This window comes from Cibotium barometz, chromosome 24, assembly GCF_041138505.1.
Source record: "Cibotium barometz isolate CiBa-2024 chromosome 24, ASM4113850v1, whole genome shotgun sequence".
In the NCBI taxonomy this organism is placed as follows: Eukaryota; Viridiplantae; Streptophyta; class Polypodiopsida; order Cyatheales; family Cibotiaceae; genus Cibotium; species Cibotium barometz.
In genome coordinates this window covers 52,816,106-52,839,423 of record NC_141069.1, presented here as the reverse complement: position 1 = coordinate 52,839,423, position 23,318 = coordinate 52,816,106, and the positions used below count along the sequence as shown (strand labels likewise).

Below are 23,318 nucleotides of genomic sequence, written 5' to 3'. Positions count from 1 at the left end.
GACATCTATCCAAACTCGAGAAAACTTTCCAAACTTTGAGGATCTTATAGCATTTCTCACTAAGGAGATGAACATCGAGATTAAATCATCTTCACAATCATCTTCACAAAATATACAAGTGTAGGCATTCTACACAGACATAGATAGAGGTAAGAGTAGATCTTCATCTTTGCAAGTCGTTTTGGAAAAAGACATCATGGGCATCAACAACAGGAAGCCACTCTACAGGTAGGGGAAGCTAGAGAGGTTGAGGTAAATGGTAAAAAAATCAAAGTGAAAATAGCAAATAGCATGGAGTTCAATTATTATGGAAAACCAAGTCATATAGCAAAGGAATTCTATAAAAAGAAAAATGACATCAAAAGTGGAAAGCTACAGTAAGAGAACTACGCATCTTCAACAAGCAAGCCAAAGATAGAAGTGAGTAGCTTTTTACGATCCAACATATGTTTAGTTCCATGACTATAGATGCATGAAGACCTGGAGATGTATGGTATGTTGATTTTGGTGCTTCTAGTCACATGACCAATAATGGAGAGTGGTTTAGATATATGAAAAAATAGATAAAAAGACTAGGGTATGTGGAAAAAGGTGATGATACCATGCATCCTATTATGCATGTTAGTAAGGTGCTATTGTCTATGTAAGATGGAAAATTGAAGTTCTTGGCTGATGTCCTTCATATTACAAATATTATAAAGAACTTAGTATCTATTGGATAAATGGTTGAGCAAGGTCTGTAAGTGATGTTTAACCCAAATGTGGCTATTATGTAAAAGATTCAATAACCAATGCTGCATGGTTGCAAAGTGCAACATAATTGGAAGAACATTTACATTGGATGTAAACATGCTGAAAGTGAAGACTGTATATGTGTAATTGTTAACATTTGACATAAACTTATTGGTCATGTTAATATTCCGTGTGCTTGAAAAATATATTGTTATAGGTTTGCCAAAGAAACAATCTATAAGATTTTACTCCTTCGCAAAGTTCATTTTTAGATTTTGTAGACAATCTCTAATTACATCTTAAAATTTAATTCTATCACAAATTGTGTGTTGGAACACTATAGTAGTCATTGGAATACAAGTTTATGAACATGTGCTTACATTTGCATAACTTTACAAAAAAGTGTCACTTTGAACATCTTCAATGTAAGAAATCATGCATTTTACATTAGCCAGCTAAAATGTAAGATATGGACGATATAGATATAGATAAGATAATCTAAAAAATGGAGCTTTGTAGTAAATTATGGAGCATGTAGATGTAGATAATCTAAAAATGGGCAAAATAGTTTGTTCATTGCATATCCAAAATGTTAAGACTTTGACTTGCTCACTTTTAGTCTCGATGCATGAATATACTAGTTTTTAACATGATGTTTTTTAATGTAAAAGCTAAGATCAATCATAGGAAATGTTACTTCAAAGTTCAAACATGATTTTTTTTTCTCTAGTAATGTAAACTACAAAACTTGTGACAGAAAGATATATTAATGCCCTCATTGAAAACCATGTGTAAAATACAGTTGAATAATATGAAAACCATGTGTAAAACATAACATTGGAGCTGAATAATTATAGTTATGTCACTCCAAAACTAACAATAGAAATTTTTGTTGGAAAATATGAAAATTTCTACTTGAGAGACCCCTTACTAAAAAAAAAAACATTTTTTAAAACTCAATATGCTTACCTTTAAAAAAAAAGTACCAAGTACATTAGCTAATGTCAGTGATTTGTTTTGCATGATATGTATCTATTCTAATCATGGGGGGAGGTGTATGCAAAAGGCATTACCCTTATTAGTCTATACTTTATGACATGCAATCTATGTGAAGAAGACGCTTATCGCTATTGCTTTATGGCACATAGTTTACATAAAGAAGTCTCTTATCATTATTTCTTCAATACCATCACATGATCATGCTTATAGAGCCAAAAATTTATCATGTTGTTACGAAATAGCTCATAAGAGTTGCATTCAAATAGCTCACAAGAGTTGCATACAAAGTTTTTACATTGAGAACATAGATTGCAATAATATTTTATGAGAGATTCTCACTATGTACGGACATGAGAGGAGCATTTTTGCATGTAACTTAGGTCATGAAAGGGGTTTCATACTAGGCCCTACCCATTTTAATCAAATCGGAGACACATTCCTAGTAGCATTTGTGCTTCCATACAATAGTACACTATACATATGAATTGAGTGTAAATATTTAATTGTATGAGGCACACATTTTACAAATCCATTGCTTCGCGTCATTTTTTTGTGTGGATAATTTTTGGCTGTAGCATACCAAAAATTGATGGAGCCCACACTAAGCCATGCACCCTACTAGAAAGTTAAAGAAGTTACAATTTACAAATCCATTGCTTCTCATCATTATTTATGTGGATAATTTTTTGCTATAGCCTACCAACAACTCACGGAACCCACACTAAGTCATGCATACTACTAGAAAGTTATTGAAGTTACAAGTGGTTTTAAGTAAAACTAAGGGTCTTTGAAAACAATACATGCCCTTAAGGCTAACACAGTCTCCTACACTTTTTATACTAAATAAATTATTCACAACACTTGTGTTGCGGATTTGTTATCATGTTACACTATGATTACACTAAGGGCCTTACAATGTTAACTCTACTTGGGGCCCAAATCCTTATGCAAGTGTTTTATTATTTTTTTGTTGCTACGTGTATTTTTTTTAAGTGTTCTATATCAAAATTGTTGTCACTTTAAAACCTAGCACAAATTGAAGGAATTCTTTGTAGGAAAAATCAAACACATTTACCTCTCAATCCAAGTTAAACATGACCTCTCAATCTAGGTTACCTCTAGTTGACACCAATTGTGAATATCACTTGTTGGTTTGAGAGTTTGTGAACATTACTTGGATGAGTGAGCTTAAAGACGCCCTAAAGGACATGGAGCTTATTTTCTTGGTGAAGAATAAAGAGCCTTTAAGGATAAAGTTTTCTAAACTTGGTCAAAGTCAGAATAGCCACATTTTCATACGTATATGGAGACTCATTAACTCATAACCACCCTGAACTTGTCTATAGTATGCAAAGCTATTAGCATGCATGGGTCCTCTCGACTCTCTACTACATAGGGAAAAAACTAAATATGATTTTGGTGGCTTATTTATTAGTAAAACCTTTGTGCGGTTCGTTAAGAAGATGATGTTTCATTTTGGGAATGTGGGCGTTGCATACTGATTTGCTTTTCGAGGAAATTCCACACATTGCCGTGTGTCCAATAGTCAACGAGCTCCGCTCACAATCTAGTGTGTATGTAGGTAGTATTTATAAGCTTGGACCAGCAACAGTGCAACACGCAGAAGAAGATGGGTAAAGCCCGTCTCCTCCTCTTCTTCTTCTTCGTCTGCTCCTGTGTTTGTGGCCTCCCCTCGGAGGTTTGTCGATCTCACTTAATGCATGCCTAATCCATTTCAAATTTCTCTGCTTTGAGAGAGAGAGAGGGGGAGTATGTGGATGTGGTCGACCGTGAATTATATGGATTTGTGGCTGCAATTTGGTTACTACCGTACGTTGATGCAATGAATCGTATAAGAAGTTTGCCCCCTAATTTTCTATTCTGCTTCATGTTTGTAGTGGATAAATCATGGAGGAGGTCTCCGTAATTGGAGGAACGCTCCCAACGAGACGTTAATCGACATCACGTCGGCACGTGGCCTGGTGCAGAGATGGAAGTTTACAGCAGGATTAGACATTACGGCAACTCCCGCGATCTCCGACAACGTGCTCTACTTCCCGAGCTGGAATGGAAATCTCTATGCGGTGACGGCCGACACCGGACAGCTCGTGTGGGAGAAGAATCTCACCCAGCTGCTGGGGTTCAACGCCACCGGATTCATCAGAAAGGTGAACGTTTCGGTGTCCAGGGCGTCGCCGTCCGTAGCCGGAGATCTTCTCATCGTGGGCTTGTATGGGCCTGCCGTACTCTTTGCCGTGAAACGAGCTTCCGGCGATCTGGTGTGGTATAAGGAGCTCGATTCCCATCCTCGGGGTCTAATCACGATGTCGGGGACAGCGTACAATGGGTAATGTGTCCACAAAACAACTGTGTTGGATTGAAAGTGCACGGATTCCGCAATCAACATTGAATCTTGTAGCAGAAAATGCATTGATTTTGGTCTGACAGAAATGTTGAATTTGGGCTTTGTGTAGTGGGTTCTACGTGGGCACCTCCTCGTCTGAAGAGAGCCTGCCCATCGACCAATGCTGCACTTTCATCGGTGCTTTCCTGAAGCTGGACATTTTGTCCGGCAATATCTCATGGCGAACGCCCATGCTGCCGGACAACGGTGGCAAGCTCGGCAACTATTCCGGCGTGGCAGTGTGGGGCAGCAGCCCGTCGATCGACGTAAAGAGAAACGCCGTCTACATCGCCACCGGAAACCTTTACACCGCGCCGCCCGAAATCGAGAAATGCCAAGAAGAACAGAATAACAAGAGCAAGCCCGACTCTCCGGACCCGTGCATCGTGCCGGATAATCACCTCAACTCTATTCTGTCGTTGGACTTGGACACCGGTAAAATCAAGTGGTCCAAGCAGCTGGGCGGGTACGACGCTTGGTTCAATGCTTGCAAGAACTTGTCGACGCCCAATTGTCCGCCCGGACCTAATCCGGACGCCGACTTTGGCGAGGAGCCCATGTTTCTGACAATCGACATAGACGGAACGTCCCGCGACATTGTGGTTGCCGGCCAGAAGACGGGCGATGTTTGGGGGCTGGATTGCGAGGATGGCAGCATCGTATGGTCAGCGGTAAGTTTTAGCGTCGAATGCCCGGACATCTTTGGAAGGCGCTGGTTTAATGTCGCTACTGTGCCGCGAACAGGTGGCAGGGCCAGGCGGTTCGGGCGGCGGCGGCAATTTTGGGATGGCGACGGACGGGGAGAGGGCGTACACCAACATCGTGAACGGAAAGAATCTCAATTTTACACTGACGCCGTCCAGCAACGTGACGCTGGGGGGCGGATGGGTGGGCATAAATGCAAGCACGGGGGTCATATTGTGGTCGACGGCGGATCCGGCCAACGGGACGGATTACGGCCCAGTTACGGTGGCCAACGGGGTCCTCTTCGCGGGCTCCGTCAATGCTACCGGCCCCGTCTTCGCTCTGGACGCCAGCACGGGCGAGATTCTGTGGCAGGGAAGCACCAACGCGACCGTATATGGTGGCTTTGCGGTATCCAACGGCTGCGCGTACGTGGGTTCAGGCTATGGCGTCAACAGCGGTGCCGGCCACAAGACGTTCACCAGCGGAGATTCACTCTACGCCTTCTGTGTGCCAGGTACCCCAGGTACCCATCCTTTCTCTCTCGCTTTTGCCTTGCTGCATGTCCGTTTGCTGTCTGGCTTGAAAGCCCTCATTGCATCGTCCTTCCCACTTCCTATCCGTGAGAAGACCTTTCCCTGTGTTGCTCCCTCGTTGGCTCATGCATACCTTGTCATCATGACTTGATGCTTGAGTACCCGTTCTGAGCTTTGGTAAGTGACTCAATCCTTGGTATTTGTGGCCTGTGGGAAGCGTAATTACAACCAATCACCAGCCTTTACCCTAGGATACTTTGTAAAATTTATATTGCCTCAAGTGCACCACCATACTTTGCTTGGTTTAGACTTATGTAATGTAACATGTTCGTATATAGTTATGAGGAATTGAACACGCTTTTAGTGTTGATTTGGTGATTATTGAAGTAGTGCATACACTTAACTCCTATATCATTGTATACAAGCCTAAACCATAACCAAGCTACATGAGCTATAGCAATTGACGGTTAAGCTTTTTGAAGACATTTCTTGAGTATGCTACACATGAAACACATTTTTATATATCATAGATAGCTTAGAGGTGTTAAAACATGTGTTTGGTTTGAAATCCCGCATTGTTTCTCCCTCCTCCTGCATGAGGTTATATATTTGCGCAATGGGGCTCCACTAGGCGAGAGTCTCACAATGAAGTGTGTCTCAAGACCTCATAGTTGGCCTTTTCAAGTGGGTTTAGAGACCTAAACCATTGGCCTGCAAGGCAAAATTGGAATGAGCAGACCTTGTTGGGATCATTAATCCGTTCTATGGCTTTGCAAATTTGATCAAACTTTTCTAGGCATTGAATGGAATCTTCAGTTCCATTAAATTTGGTCATCATCCTTGAGATGTGGATTGGCTTCATTTTGCCCCACTCTGAGCCTCTAGGTGCTGTGTTGGTTGCAACTCCCTTTCCATTTAAAACGCCATCCTTAGCATGTCTTTCTACATATTCACGTGGCGGTGGAACTTAAGGAGGTGGTTGTGCGAAACCCTCTGTTTCAAGGTACATTACCTCTTTTCTTATGGGGTTGGATTGTGCCATTTCTAGTGGCACTTGTCCTCCGTCGGATTGTCTTTGAGACTGTAGGCTCGCTACGGGTGAGGCCACGTTATAGAATGCTCTCGTGGATCCCTTTGTGTTGCGGTTGTCCTAGACCTTGGCTCTTCACTCTTCCCCGGGCTCCCTTTTCCTTGTCCAAATGGAGGAAAACTGGAACTTGGTTCCGCAGTAAAGGCACTTCTATAATGAGCTCCTCTAGAGAGCAGGACTCCTGCTTGTGCTGTGTGCTTGCTGTTTGGTGTACTGAGGAACACTCATCCCTAATGGTATAGCAAAAGAAACATGTCCCGATTTCCGCAACTGTGGTTGTTGGGTTACTTGTTGGTCACGGTCAGCTTGGGATAAATGCAGCTCATGATCGACACCAAATGTTTGAAACAGTGTTAATGTACCATTTATTGCCAAAAATAGAATATATACAACGGTTGCTCAGATCTGAACTAAATGTGGGCTTTGGAATGATGTTTGTTAACTACTAATGCATGCTATTGACTTTAACTGCTGCTCCAAAGCTGTATAAAGCTGAAACCTGCTTTGCTCTGTCTGCAAACAGCTGGTCCAACTCTTGTCTCTACTGCACCTATAGCTTAGACTGTGCAGCTCTGCCATTGGCTCTCATATGACCCTCAACTGCCTATTAATATGCCTCTGTAGGGCTGGTTGACTGGTCTAGGTTTGGATGTGGTGGCTAGCACGCCTTCTGTTGCGTGACGAGTGAAGATCAATGCAAGGATGCAACAAAAAGATACTTAGGGCTCTTGTAAGGAGTTCCAAGTTGTAGATGAGTGTGGGAGTGGGTTTGACAATAATCCCACATGGGAACTTTTGGGAGTTTTAGAGTTTTTGTATAAAAGGTGGCTCATTTGAGAGCTTAGATACATTGGGCAAACTCATATTTGAGCTCTCTTGAGACTAGCTCTCCCTCTTTTCCCATAGAGGTGCAAGCTCTTCTCTCTCCCCATCTACATTGTTGTAAGTTCTATTCTTTTGTTAATTCAATGCAATGAGTTGATATTTGTCTCTCTTCTCATGTCAAGAGACAACGCAAGGTAGATTAATGTACCCTTTATTGCCAAAAATAGAATATATACAACGGTTGCTCAGATCTGAACTAAATGTGGGCTTTGGAATGATGTTTGTTAACTACTAATGCATGCTATTGACTTTAACTGCTGCTCCAAAGCTGTATAAAGCTGAAACCTGCTTTGCTCTGTCTGCAAACAGCTGGTCCAACTCTTGTCTCTACTGCACCTATAGCTTAGACTGTGCAGCTCTGCCATTGGCTCTCATATGACCCTCAACTGCCTATTAATATGCCTCTGTAGGGCTGGTTGACTGGTCTAGGTTTGGATGTGGTGGCTAGCACGCCTTCCCATAGTTGGTACTTCCAATTCACCAACTCCTATCTGGCGTCTAATCTTGCCCTTAAGCTTGCTGGCTATGTCCACGTGGCATTATGTAGGTGATGGACGTGACATCCCCTCTTGCTACACTTGATGCACAAGGGAACATACCCTCCTTTGCTCTAGTTCCACTTGCAGAAATCTGGTCATTGTAACCTGGACATGTGACTGCATGTCATGTCCATGATCAATGCCATGTACCTTCTCAAGTGCTGATCCAGAGGAGGCAGCCAGATAAAGACTATGAACCAGCTAGGAGCACAAGAGGACGAAGGTGGATTCAGAGCAAGGCCTGGAGGAGCTTCATGACCATGCTTTAGGAGCCAGGACATGGGGTCAGCTGAACCAGCACTGGTCAGCTGAACCAGAGGAAGGCAGGAGCCGGCGCATGATGAGCAAGGGGAAAAACCCTGTCGGCTGCATGACTTGGTGTTGTCGGCTGTACCAGAGGGGGCAAGGTGGCTGCAGGCGCTCCAGAGGACAAGGCGGCAGTGGCGACTAAGGATCGAAGAAGATCACCAGTCGGGCAGCGCTGAAAAGGGGCATTTAAAGCATATAAGACTGGCCGACTAGCAGTCGGCCAGTACACCAAAGTGTCCAAGACTACTATAAAAGGAAGAGTGTGCTCATTATTAGAATCATTCTCTCTCCTATGGAGTGGATCAAGTATTAGGCTAGATTTTGGTGATGTTCACCTTTTATAAGGCAGCCTCTGGCTGTAGAACTAGAGTACCCTTTTTGTACTATATGAAATATACTGAATTTCCAGCACATCTCTCTCTCTCTACTCTCTCTCCATATCTGCATTTTGCATCAGCATGTTGCCAGGAGTGTTTAGGGCTGAAAGAAGACTCCCAGAGCTTCCGCGTGTTACACTGCAGCTCCCAAAAAACTGACTGACATGACAAACCGGAGGAACTCCCTCCCTACAGGCAATCTGTAGGCTATGCTGTATGTCTTCTGGCTCTACTTTCAATGTTGAATTCACCATAAAGTTTGGCATTGGGAGTATTGCTGGACTCACCTCTTCCTCCGATGAAGTGCCCTCAGGGAATGAACTTGGATGACTCTGGACTGTTGGTGTTGCGGCTTGCCACCAACTCGTAAGTTGTGCTTGTCCTTGGAGATTGATTCTGGTACTTCTTGGCTGTGCAAGAACTTACAGCACTTGCACTTCTTCTTTGGTTGTCTCCTGTGCAAGAACTTACAGTAACTCCATTTCTTGGTTGTCTCATAGTCCAAAATCTTGGACAGCTTTTCAAGTTCTATAAGCTTTTCGTCTCTGGAAACCCCCTCCTGCTGAGTTTCGATCCTTGTGAACTCTCTACTGCGATGTCTCGGGTCAACTTTGCCTACATTTGCCAAAACTGCTTCTTGGACTTGGATCTCTCTCTGACATTCTGCCAGCTTGTACTCTCAATACATATAGAAACAGTCAGCCCACTTGAATTCCTTTTTATCTGTCTGAAGCATCTGAGAGATCATATCCTTGATCCTCTGTTGCCAAATTCCTACTTGTCCTTGGACATATTCTTAAAGTCTTCTTTTATGTCTGCCATGAAGAAAACGTAGTTGTTAGGTACGAAACGAGACAAAGGTACAAAAAAGGGTACCGGTACGTGACTTTTTATTTCAGAAAAATAATTTTGATAGAGGTACGGTCCACTTTAAAAAACACTTGAAAAATAGATATTTGTATAGATTTAGAGATGCAAAGTCGAGAGAAGGTGGCAAGGTAGAAAGCCCCCATTGCCCAAACGGCCATAAAAAACAGAAACAAAACAGGCATAAAAAAAGTCACCCAAGAAAAACGGCCATTAAAGAAAAAGCAGTTTCGCTTGCATAGTTTCGTACCGTACCGTATTTAACGTACCTCATGAGTAGGATGTGTTTTGCAGACAACTATGGAAGAGAAACAGAGATCTTGCTTCCTACTACCTAGACATAGACTCTAATTGTGTGCAAGGCTCTTACATGCAAACCTAACACATGGATCTACTGCAAAATCCCTTTGCAAACTAATGCACATGACCTAAAGCTGCCTGTAACGACTAACACACTAATGGCTGTGGGCTACCATAGGCAACATAGCGCTCTGATACCAATGTAAGATACGTGCAGAAACGGATGTATGGATCTATTGCAAAACCCTATGCAAAGACCTATGTAAACTAACACACATGCAAACTAGCGCACATGACCGTGCTAGTTAAAAGGCTAATAACATGACTTAAATCACTTAATGCTCCAAATAATCATGAGACAAGGCAAGGTAGACCTAATCTATTGTTTTCACCAAAACATAAATATTTACAATGGTTGCTAAGATCTAAACTAGATGTGGGCTTAGGAATGATGTGCATTAACTACTAATGCATGCTACTGATTTTAACTGCCGCCCTAAAGCTATCAGGGCTGTGCTATTGCTGCTAATCTCCAGACCAACTCTTGCCTCTACTCCTAGCTTGGATTGTGCAGATTTGGCACAAGATGCTCGCATTTGACCCTTAGCCACATATTTAAATGCATCTGATCTGCTGGTCGGCTAGTCTAGGTTTGGTTTTGGTTGGTTGTCCACCGCCAACACACAAGTCCGTAGTTGGCACTTTTTTTTTTTCCCCAGAAAGGAGACTTCTATTAAGTATGAATTTTTTTTACAAAATGGAGATTTCACACCAAGCAAGGTGGAGATCTCAACCAATCAGGAGCCCTGTGCTGCCAATAGAGTCCCGAATGAGAGGATGTGAAAAAGATACCAATGTCCCACTCTCTCATAAACTGGCCGCGCTTCCTCTTCGCAGCCCTCGAAGATCCCTAGATTCTGGCCCAGGTAGCCATAATGGTGTGAATAATATCACCCCAAATCCTGCAAAGACACTGAGAAACAAGAACGGGAGTACCCTCAATGGCCTCAGTGCATCTAGCCTTCCAGATATTCCAGGCTGAGATGCTAGCAATAATCTCCCAAGAGCTGTCTAACCTCTGTGCGGAGGGACAAAGTGTGAAAGTGGCAAATCCTGAAGACAACACTGCTGAGCAACTCCTTGCCTAACCATAATGGCCAAGCTCCTGTCCGTCCCCTCGAATCTCAGCTGAGGCCCAGACTATGTCAACCAAATGATAGAACCAAAAGAAATGATAGCATCCCTCTTAATCCTACCAAAGAGGTGTGCAATTGCAGACCAAACCCTCTGTGCTTCCCTGCATTCCCATAAACAATGGTAAACTGACTCCGAAACTCCTGCACTCTAGGGCATGTTGGGCAAGCACCAGTATCAGACCTCCACTGATTGGTGGCCAGACCACCATGAAGAGAAACCCAGATAAAGGAGGAAATCTGTGGCTTCCTATAAGAATGCCACAATCTCCGCCAAAATACCCTCTGAATGTCAGTCGAAATGCTGTAAGATTCCCAATGGGGTCTAAGCGTAGGGACACTCTGAATGTGTCCCAAGATAAGATGTCTGGCATTCCACACCGTATAACTGAAAAAAGGCATGCTTTTCAAAGGGTTACAAGCATCCTTCCACTCCCACTCACCGGGGTCCCAATGCAAATGTCTGATAGGGCAGCCACCATACAACCAAAGGCTAACACTCTGTGATCATCCTTGGGGGGGGGGTGGTCAACAAAGACGTGCTTCCCTAACCTACCAACAACTCTGACTGGACGAATCTGGGGGCCCTCAATAAGGTCCTGCACGTCACATCTCTCTAGCTGCCATCCATCCTGTCCAGAAAAAAAGACCGGTACATCATCCTCCCTAGGCAAGGGGAGACCCATAACCTGAAGAGGAACACCTGTCCCAGAAAAAACCCCAAGCCAAGAATGATGACGGCCTTCCAAGAAAGACGTGCTTCCCTAACCTACCAACAACTCTGATTGGACGAATCTGGGGGCCCTCAATAAGGTCCTGCACGTCACATCTCTAGCTGCCATCCATCCTGTATAGAAAAAAAGACCGGTACATCATCCTCCCTAGGCAAGGGGAGACCCATAACCTGAAGAGGAACACCTGTCCCAGAAAAAACCCCAAACCAAGAATGATGACGGCCTTCCAAGAAAGATCTAGTAATCCAGTGGTTGGGAATGGCTGCATCAATCTGTGCAATCCTCCGGCTAGAGCCTCTCAAATGGTGCATGAAATCCAATCTCTGCACCTCGGTGAGGCTCTGAAGCCTCTTCCAAGCCAGCATTGTGGGGCGTAAGGTCTCCCAGCTAGCCCAAAGAATATGCATAGCTGCCCCAAGAGGCCTACCATGCACATCTAAGATCAAATCATTCCACAGAATGGGCTGCCGGTTAACTTCCTCCGCTGAACGCGGGGGGATGTGTACCAAAAAACTCCTCAGGCAGTCCTAGGCCCGTAGTAGGGGAGCGGTGAACTGCATCCGAAAAATATAAAGCGTAAGCTGAGAGTCTAGTCACCTCCGTGAATAGGGACACACTTTGTGATTTGCTGCATGAGAAAGTCCTTCCACGGCTCAGTGCCTGGAAGAAAGCCCCTAACAACAAGCTTACAAAGAAAAGTCTTACATTGCACCTCAGGGTCAATGATGTTCAATCCCCCTTCCTGCTCAGGCCTGATAATGGTTTCCCAAGCAACTCTGGCCCTGGTGTGTGCATTTCCATCAATCCCTGACCAAAGAAAGTTCCAAATAAGGCAACGAAGCTGGCCAATGCAGCCCTTATGAAAAATCCAGCACGAAGCGATGAACCAAGCCGTGGCTAGCAAAACTTGGTTCACCACCAAAGCTCTAGAGGCCAAGTCGAGCTTCCTCCTACTCCAGTGATGAAGTTTGCTTTTAATGCTTAAGAGCACTGGAGCAAACTGTTGTGCAGGGGAGATGTCAATGCCCACCTGACAACCAAGGTATCTGGCAGAGCATCCTCTCTCAATCCAAGTAAAACCAACATCTGTACCCCAATCTGCAAGAGGAGAATCACTGATCCAAAAAAAAAACGGACTTATGCCAATTGATAGTAGCTCCTACTACCAAACAAAAGGCCTCCAAGGCTGTCCGGAAAGCACATAAACAAGCATGTGAAGCCTCAAGGAACAACGCCGTATCATCTGCTAACTTAGAGTCCAAAAACTCTTCCTCCGTGCATAAAGGCAGCTTGAGACCCACAACACCAGGGGCAGCCCGAAGAAACCTGCTCATAGCCTCAGCTACAATGAGGTACAGTAAAGGGACGAGGGGACAACCTTGCTTCACTGAACGGGAAATCTGAAAATGCTCACGGCACCCCCCATAAGCTAAAATAGTGCTATGAGCCTCCCTGTATAGGCAGGACACCACCCCTAGGATCCAGTTTGGGAAAACCCCATGTGTTCCCCTCCAAAAAATCCCAATCCACTCTGTCATAAGCTTTTTCGGGGTCAAACAAAAGAATTGCAAGAGGCTGCTGACTAGCCTTTGCCCACTCGACAGCTTCCCAGAAAGAAAAGATGTTATCAAATATACTCCTTCCTTGGAGGAACCCGTTCTGTGTATCATGGATAGTCCTTTTTGGAGAATCGGCTGCAACCTTATACTCAAGGCTTTAGCTAAGATTTTATATGCAGATCCAAGGAGGGTGATGGGCCTCCATTGCTCGATGTTATTCTTGTCCCCACTCTTGGGGATAAGGTGAATCAGCCCCTCCGTGAGGTACGGCGGCATCATACCTGACAACCACATTTCCTGAAGGGCAATAGTGATAGCATCTCCAATATGATCCCAAAAAAGAATAAAGAAGGCGGGAGAAAGACCATCATCCCCTGGGCATGAACCACTGGAAAGAGCATGTAGTGCGTGAAGGAATTCATCCTTCAAGAAAGGGGCATCCAGGGAAGAACACACAGCATCTGTAATGAGCCTGGGCATGCACTCCCAAACTTTCTACCGTGCCACCTCTCTCCACCTTATCAGACTCAATTTGAACCTCACCTTGTGAATCCTGCAAGTACCTCACAGAATCCCTGCTATGGAAAGGTCTGTGTGCTGAGAAAAACTCTTTGTTGCATATGCCACCCATCTGAGTCCAAAAAGCCTCATTCGCATGAAACGCGAACTTAGCCCTCCTGTCCATGGCCAACTGCAGCTCTGCTCTAACTATGGTCAAGAGGTCTGTAATCCAAGATGCACGTGGATGCTTTTCATGTTCCCTCTGAAGAGCAGCAATCCTACGCCTAATAGCTCTCTCCTTGTCCAGAGCCTCCTCCTTCTTGGACAAGGCAGTGCTATGATAATGATGGCTGGTCCTCTCAAGAGCCAGTACAATATTATGACGAGGATCAGGACCGTCACAAGATCTCCGTATCTCTCTGATCTCAAGGGAGATGTCAGCATCTAGATAAAGAGAGTCAGGGATATGGACACGGGGAGAGGCCGAGCGAGCCCCAGACTCCCTGAGACACAAAACGACAAGGCAATGATCGGATTTCGTGGTGCCAGGCATAATAGCAACGGTGCCTCCTCTGTCCAAGGACCAAAATCATCCACATAAAACCTATCCAGACATGCAAAGATGCTCTCATCCTTGCTCCTGCGGTTATGCCAAGAGAAAGATAAGGAATTTGGCCTTCTCTGGAAGTCATCCTCAGTCTAGCAATCCCTGCCAAAAAAGGAAAGCGTGAACCTCTCCCATGAGGTTCGCTCCAAAGGGTGTAAACCCCCTTCACGTCCACCCTTCTTGTCAGAAGGTTGCTCAACCATATTAAAATCTCCTCCCACTATCGAATGATCAACCTGGGGAATGACATTTGTAATGTTACTCAAAAGGCCACCCTTTCACCTCTCACGTTAGGTGCATAGATATTCAAGATTCCCAATTTCTGACCCTCATGCATGATCAAGATCCACTGCGCTCTAGCAGGGATGATAACACCGTGCCCAATAACATGAGGCATAACAGATGTTGCCACTGAAATGCAAATACCCCCTCTAGTCCCAACTGTCGAGGACCAGAAGGTGTGGCTAGAAAGCATCTTACCAGTTTTTCCACACTGAGATCTATCCAATTTGTGTTCCTGCAACAAAAGTACATCCATAGACCCTCCTGTAACAGCAGGGTGAAGCTGGTCCTTCAGAAGGCGCTTCCTACCACATGTGGGAAGCCCTCCAAGGCCCTGAACATTCCATGAGACGATTCTCATGGAAGAGAAGAGGGTTTGACCCTTGATCTAAGAAGACGATGGGCAGCCTGAGGACGCCTCTCATAATGCTGGAGGACGGGATAATCCATGGGGCAAAGTCCACTGACATGCCCTTGTCCGAGGCCCTGCACAGTACCTGCGTATGTACGAGAAACCTGTTCTCCCTGCGGGGCATCGAGGACAATGGCATCATGCTGAAAATCTTGCAATACATGATCCCCACTACCCTGAACATCCTGCATATCGCCCCCTCCAAGTAGAGAGGACCTCAACAAAATCATCCTGATGTGAGATATCATCTCTCTGCAAAGACGCATCAGCTGACACATCCCTCTGACCAGAAACATCATCTATCTGTACATGATCCGAGGAGGCCTTCCCATCAATCGCACCAGGGGGGCAGGCGTGAGAGACAGCTTGCCACACCTGGCGGATTGAAGGACGGGAAGGAACCAAGGGAGGTGGCGCCTGAGAAGCATGCTTACGAGGCCTCCTGCGACCCCGAGCACGAGGGCAATCTCGAGCAAAGTGACCCTGTTGGTGACAAACCTGGCACTGATCGGGGTTACCTGCAATCTCCATACGTTGCTTCAAAGGGCCACAAGGGCGCGGAAGCAAAACATAGTCCTCAAAGAGCTCAATGTCACGGGCAAGAACCATGACCCTGGGGACAGCATCTGCCGAGGCAGCGACCACCTGGGCAGAAGAGGGCACTTGAAGAACCGGCCCAAAGGCAGACCCGATGGCCTCTAACATAGGTCAATATGCGCGAGGAAAACCTGGGAATCTAAGAGTAATCGGGAAACGGTTCTGGTCTTCCTCAACAGGGTCAAAATAGCTGGAGTAGGGAAGAAAGAATATCTCCCTCGGGCCCAATGGCAAAGGGCTGCCCTTAAAAACCTTTGAGGCTGCGAATCAAAATCCACTTGGAAGAAACCTCTTCCAAGCAACCTGACATCTCGAAAGTGTGGAGCGAGGTCGGAGGGTAGAGCCGCCAGGACCCAATCCCGAGCTTGGAGATGGGACGGGTGAGATCCAAAGATTCTGGCAATGAGGGTCGTTTTGGAGTCTTTCTCTATTTCGGCATAGAGGACCGCGAGCTGGGCTTCGGAAAAAACAATGGCTCGCGTGGCTGAGGGAGATTGATTAGCCATGATGCTAATCGAAGAAAAAGGCCGACTTGAACCCGAATGAGGAGCGATCCGAACCAAGGGGAAGAGGCAGGCAAGGAGGCAGAGGAAAGGAAGGGAGGGAGGAAAAGGGCAAAAGAAGAAGAAGAAGAAGAAGAAGAAGAAGAAGAAGAAGAAGAAGAAGAAGAAGAAAAAGAAGAAAAGAAAAAAAGGAAGGAAAAAAAAAGGAAGAAGAAGAAGAAAAAAGCAGGTGAAGAGGGGCGGGGGAAGGGCAACGCAGCAAAGGCTGCGCAGAATGGAGGCGGCAGGCAAAGAAGGGCTGGGGAAGGGCAGCGCAGCAAAGGCTGCGCAGAATGGAGGAGGCGGAGGAAGGAGGGGAGGCGAACAAGGAGAGTAGGAGGGGATGGGGCGCAGATTGGAGACAACAGCGGGAGGAAGAGGGGCGGGCAGGGGCGAACAGCGGGGGAGGAAGGAGGGGGGGCGGAGGAAGGAAGGGGGGCGACACAGACAACAGAGGCGGAGGTTCGGGGAGCTCGCAGGTCTTCACCAACACTTTTTCCTTGATGAAATGGTAGTGGATCTCTATGTGGGTTACTTCTTGGTTGCTCCAACTCACTGCAACATTTCCCATGCTAAATGCATACCCACTAGTAGATATCCTGTATAAGCACTACCTGCCCGATCTGCATCTCTGTAGCCATACACCATCACATTCTTTCCATGGTCATAGTATAAACCATAATGGGTAGTGGTCCTTACATATCTCATGATCCTCCTGATAGCATCCAAATGTGGCTTCTTGGGAATGTGCATAAACTGACTAACTAGTCCCACTGCAGAACATAAATCCGGTCTAGTAATGGTCAAGTAAATCAAGTTGGCGATTGTCTTCCTGTACATTGTAAGTTGTAACATCATCCAACTCATACCAAGATCAACCCTTAGCTTTATGTTCTTCTTTAGCTTTATGTTCTGCTCCTATGGTGTTGCCATAGGCTTACATCTAGTCATGCCATACTTTGCTAATATATCCAAGACATGTTGCCTTTGCACCAACTAAATACCATATGATGTTTTGATAAAATCAATGCGAAGAAAAAATCTCAACTCTCCCAAATCTTTCATGTCCAACTGGCTGCTTAATGATACCTTCACATTGGCAATGTCCTTCCCACAATCACCTGTGACTATTAAGTCATCCACATAAACAACAGTCACCACCATACCATTCATTGTCTTCTTCACATATAGTGAAAAATCTGAATTTTCCACATAAAATCCAATGCTTACAAGATACGTGCTAATCTTGTTACTCCATGCTCGTGGTGTTTGCTTCAGCCCATATAATGCTTTCTTCAATTTGCATACATGTGTAAGAAAGTCTGGGTGTACATAACCCTCTAGTTGTTCCATAAACACTTCTTCTTGCAACTCTCCATTCAAAAATGCGTTCTTGACATCCATTTGATGCAATTCTCAACCTCTAGACATAGCCAATGAAATCACAGATCTTACTGTAGCCATTTTAGCCACTGGGCTAAATGTCCTATCGTAATTGAGTCCATGTGTTTGTGCATAACCTTTAGCGACCAGCCTTGCCTTATACCTTTCCACGCATCCATCTTACTTGCATTTGATTTTCTAAATCCATTTACATCCAATCACATTCTTTCCTTATGGTAACTCAATCAATTCTCATGTATCATTATGTAAAAAGCATCCATCTCTTCATCCATAGCTTTTTCCCATGCTTCTTTGCCAATAGCTTACCAAAAGGTTCCACATGCTTAACCATAGATGTGATATATGGATAATGCATAGCATGATCACTGTAAGTGAATCTTTGTAGAGTGGATATTTCACTCTTTGTGACCCTCTCAATGGCTGTGAGTCACTATGAGCTCCCTGAGCTCTAGCATGTGGCGGTACATACCTATCATTCCTTACACATGGAGTTCTTACCATTGGGATTCCCAACTCACCATGAACAAGATGAGTCATAACCTGCATTCCCAATGCCAATGCCTTCAACCTTCTTCTTACCTTTGTCCAATGCACTACTCTCAGTGTTCACCTCATGTTTCAATCTCCCTGATCATGGACTCACATTGTCACTACTAGATGTCTGATATAGTCCAAACATACTAGTGGACTCCTCCAAAGGTAAGTGTACATTCTCATTGGCATCAACGTCATCAATTATGAGACTCTCACTTGCTTATACCAACTAGTCATCTTATCAAATATCACATCTCTACTAATGAGAACCTGCTTTGTCAACGTCATTAATTATGAGACTCTCATTTGCTTATACCAACTAGTCATCTCATCAAATATCACATCTCTACTAATGAGAACTTGCTTTGTCACTGGTTGGTAACATTTGTATGCTTTCCTATCTTGTGCATATCCAATGAATACATATTTTTCAGCTTTTGGATCCAACTTCCTCCTGTTCTCATCTTACACATGCACATAAGCAATACATGTAAAAACTTTTAAATGTCCAATGTTGGGCCTAAAACTTGTCATCCTCATCTCAAGAGTACTCTCATGTATGGCAGCTGTAGGTGTCTTATTCAAGATGTACACCACTGTAGCACATGCCTTTGCCTAATAATACAACAATATACTCTTCTCATTCATCAATACTCTTACCACTTTACCTATCACTCTATTCTTTCTCTCAGTAACCCCATTTTGCTGAGGGATATACCTGCATATGTGAGGTGCCGTCAAATACCATGTTTTCTCAAGAACCCATCAAATGCATGTGAGGTATAATCACCACCACGATCTGTTCTTAAACATTTGATCGATTGCCATATTGCTTTTCCATAAGTGCTTTGAACTCTGTAAACTTGCCCAATGCTTTACTCTTCTCTTTCAAGAGGTAAATATATGTCATCATGCTGAAATCATCAATAAATGTAATGTAGTACTTGCTCCCATTCATTAATTGTGTTTGAGCAGGGCTCCAAATATCACTATGCACAATCTCAAGTAGTCTCCTACTCATTTGACCATCTCTGGGAAATGACAACCTTACTTGTTTCCCAAACTGACATGCATCACATACATGTGTGCTCCCATCATACTTGAATCTTGGCAGACCACCAACAATGCCCTTTGTCTACATAGATTTTAGCATTTGTATGTTCACATGTCCAATCTTCTTGTGCCAAATATCAATGTTTGGCACTATCCCATGATTGTGAGAAAACATTGCTGATTTCAACTTTGGTATGCTTGCATCTAGCTTAAACAATCTCCCATGCTCATTGAATCTCACATGTGATCCTTGTTCTAACTTCTACCATTTGTCCTGTGATCCTTGTTCTACCATTTGTCCAATAGATGCCAAACTCTTTGTAATAGATGGCACATACAACACCTCAGACATGGTTTTCACTTTGCCATCATGTATCCTCAATTGTAAACTACCAACATGTGTAATAGGATGTTGTGTATTATCACGAGTAGCAACATATCCCTGAGTTTGTGTAGGCATCATGTTATCAAACCACTCTCCATGGCATGTCATGTGGTTTGATGTACCTGAATCCATATACCATGTTTCATCACTCTCTTTACGTGACATCATAGTGGCCATCACATGCTTCATAGCGAACAAATTATTTGTATGTCCCTCATTGCTGGATGATGCATAGTTACCATGTTGCACTATACCACCACGAAGATCATTTTGCTTTTTGTAACAATCTCTAGCCATATGTCCAAGTTTAGCACAATAATGACACTCAATGCCATGCATATTCTACTGTTGTGGTTGGCAATGACCTCTACCACGAGATCGAGATCTCCCTCTAGCATGAGGATAAAAACCTCAACCTAATCCAAGCTTCATTTTCTCCATAATAATGAAAGAGACCAACTTATCAAAATGTGGGGGATCACCACCTGTAACCTTGATAGAGGTTTCAAATGCCTCGTAATCTTTGCCCAGACCATTTAATGTAATAACAACCAAATCATCATCTTCCATAGCAATTAGGGCTGAATTTTGAATGTCATGTGCACACACATGTACATGCTAATCTTAGGACTAATCCTAGAGTGCAGCCGGATAAAGAGGGATTAAATAAGGACTAGAACCACAGATTTGGAGCATTGTTTGCTGTTTTGGCAAGGAGAGTTGACCAGTGGAGGACATGGGTGCTGTCGAGTGGAGGACATGGGTGCTGTCGGCCAGTACACATAAGAGGAGGGACCAGGCGGCTGCAGCATATATTTTATTTATGTCCAGGAGGTGGCCGACCAGCAGTTGGCTAGTTCACATGGTCACCACAAGGCCTATAAATAGGCATAGTTACTCATCATTTCATTCATTCAACTCCTTTTGAGTTGGGTCATAGAATTAGGGCTTTGTTTAGGTGGTCTACCTTTTCATGGAAGGCAGCCAAGGGCTCCAAGGATTTATGTACCTTTTTGTACCATATGATATATTGAATTTCCAGCTCTCTCTCTCTCTCTCTACTCTCTACTCTCCCTTCTGTTTGTGTTTTTGCATCATTATGTTCTAGATGGTATTTAGGACTGAAAGAAGCATCTCAAAGCTTCGGCATGTAACATTGGTATCAGAGCATCAAGCTCACCAAGGCTAAACACTGATTCAGTCCCATATGAAGTTGCACAGGTCCAAGGTACAAGAAAGTGCACAGGTAAGAGACCCAAGGGAAGTAATACAAGACCGAGAAGAACTCCCAGGAGGTTGGTTGGTGGTGTTCCACAAAGGCCAAAGGGGATGGTAGTCTTGTAAGCCAGGAAAGGCTTTCAGGCAACGGTTCCAAGGGAGGATGATTCTCCAAGGGGTGGAGTGAGAATGCCAGACTCATTTCTCAGGAATGAAGACCAAGACGGTGTTCAAAGACAGGGTAGGAACGGAATGGGGACTAGATGGAACAGATGCATAGATCTTCTTCAGAGTTAGAGTGGATTTGGAGACCGGGTCGGGTATTCAGTTAAAAGGTTGCTAGAGTAGGAAGGATAACAGAGGGACTCCAGGAATGAAATGGGATGATGACAGTCATCCAAGAAGCAGATTGGAATCCCGTCATCAAGTTTAGCAGAGGGGGATGTCATGTGCACACACATGTACATGCTAATCTCAGGACTAATCCTTGAGTGCAGCGAGATAAAGAGGGATTAAAGAAGGACTAGAACCACAGATTTGGAGCATTGTTTGCTGTTTTGGCAAGGAGAGTTGACCAGTGGAGGACATGGGTGCTGTCGGCCAGTACACATAAGAGGAGGGACCAGTCGGCTGTAGCATATATTTTATTTATGTCCAGGAGCTGGCCGACTAGCAGTCGGCGGCCAGTTCACATGGTGTCATACAACTTCACCAATGTATCCCATGCAACCTTGGGATTGTCTGTATCCTAAGTATGACATAAGATTCCATCTGACACGCAAGTCGAGAAGTAATGGAGCACTATGAATGCTCTTTCCGTCCAGTTCCTATGTGTTGTTAGTTGAGCTGGAGTTGCATTAATTGTTGGAACCCTTGGCTCTATCTCCTCACCTGTCACCAAATTCCAAAGCCCTTTGCCTTTCAAGAAGTTTGTCATGCGATACTTGCAAATCCGGAAGTTGTTCCTTTCAAGCTTTTCCCCAACAATCTTATTTGGACCATCACTCATCTTGCTATGCACAAATTTCACTGAGTACACCAACCAATCAACTCAAATACTCATTCATACATACATGTGCTTGATCACCAATGTTGTCCACACATTCCACAGTTTTTATGGCAACAAAATCTAGGACTCAAAAACACTCTTTGTTCAAGCTGAAACACTTGGCGCCGCTCACAAATTTTGAAAAACACATCCGAAATAGTCCTCCATGCTCACCATAAGCTCATTCACATGTAGATACCTGCATACTTCACTCGTGCATGTCATATGCTTCATTTGAAGTTGCTTCACATGCATGCTGTTGCTCAAATTTGTCCAAAACAGCACTCTGTTTTCTACTGAGATGACCTGCAACTCATATACTCTTCACACATGCATTTGACAGGGTATGTAGCACATATATTACTTGATGTTTTTTTGAGCTATACTCCATGCATGAGCTTATACTCATCACAAGCTCCACTGCAGCTCCTACCGCATCTCTGTCATAGTCAAGGAGACCTTGCTGCAATTCGTTTTTGGTTGTTGTGGTTCCCTCAGGCTCAATGTCATGTACATGAAAGATGCCATGGACATTCTCAGGTGCTGGTCCAGAAGAGGCAGCCAGATAAAGAGTATGAACCAGATAGAGCTAGGACTTGGAGCACAAGGAGCAGTGTTGGACTGGAGAAGGGACTTGGATCCCTGTCGGCTGTACCAGAAACAGAAGAAGAGCTGTCGGTTGAGACTTGAAGGGGCTGTCGGCTGAATCAGAAAAGGGGCAGCTACATGCGCATCATTTATATGATTTTATGTCCAATCAGCTGGCCAACAGCAGTCGGCCAGCCCTCCATTAAAGTTAAGAGACTATAAATAGCAAAGTGTGCTCATAGTTCTAACCATTCAGTCCTTTAGGGATTGAGTCCTTTAGGGTCCAATTAGGGACCAGAATTTTGGTGTTTATCACCCTTTTCATGAAGACAGCCTAGGGCTGTAGAAGAGTACCTTTTTGTACTATAGTAATATACTGAATTTCTGGCACATCTCTCTCTCTCTACTCTCCCCATTTCTGCGTTTTGCATCATCATGTTTCCAGGAGTGTTTAGGGCTGAAAGAAGACTCTCAGAGCTTCCACGTGTTACACTCAAACCTATGTAATGGCTGGCTTCTCCACGCTTAATACCTTTTTGTACTATAGTAATATACTGAATTTCCGGCACATCTCTCTCTCTCTCTCTACTCTCTCCCCATTTCTGCGTTTTGCATCAGCATGTTTCCAGGAGTGTTTAGGGCTGAAAGAAGACTCTCAGAGCTTCCACGTGTTACACTCAAACCTATGTAATGGCTGGCTTCTCCACGCTTAATAGCACCACAATGTAATGTTCAAATGCTGAATTCAGCATGCACACAGTCCACAGTGCAATTCTACTACGCTAATCTGAATTAGCTCATTTTCCACTCGTTTTTTATGGCTGTACTTTCCACAAGTTCAATACAGCTCAATGCTAAACTTAGCAATGATATTCAGCACCTAATGATGATGTTTAGTGAGTATAGCCTGCTCAAACATGGTCTACTTCTGCACATAGA

The 23,318-nt window shown here is 44.2% G+C and overlaps 1 protein-coding gene across 2 annotated transcripts in view; it reads left to right on the top strand.

The window, feature by feature from the left end:
• The first annotated feature begins 3,274 nt into the window (after nt 1–3,274).
• Nucleotides 3,275–23,318, top strand: part of LOC147625443 (uncharacterized) — a 33,421-nt gene continuing 13,377 nt past the window's right edge. The window contains exons 1-4 of one of the 2 annotated variants that reach the window (XM_086818776.1): nt 3,275–3,430; nt 3,630–4,078; nt 4,206–4,806; nt 4,880–5,336. In XM_086818776.1, coding sequence (XP_086674902.1) covers nt 3,362–3,430; nt 3,630–4,078; nt 4,206–4,806; nt 4,880–5,336 — 1,576 coding nt within the window. In that variant the 5' untranslated portion in view covers nt 3,275–3,361. Of the gene's footprint in view, nt 3,431–3,629; nt 4,079–4,205; nt 4,807–4,879; nt 5,346–23,318 lie in introns of both variants that reach the window. The other variant, XM_086818775.1, reaches the window with a different exon arrangement.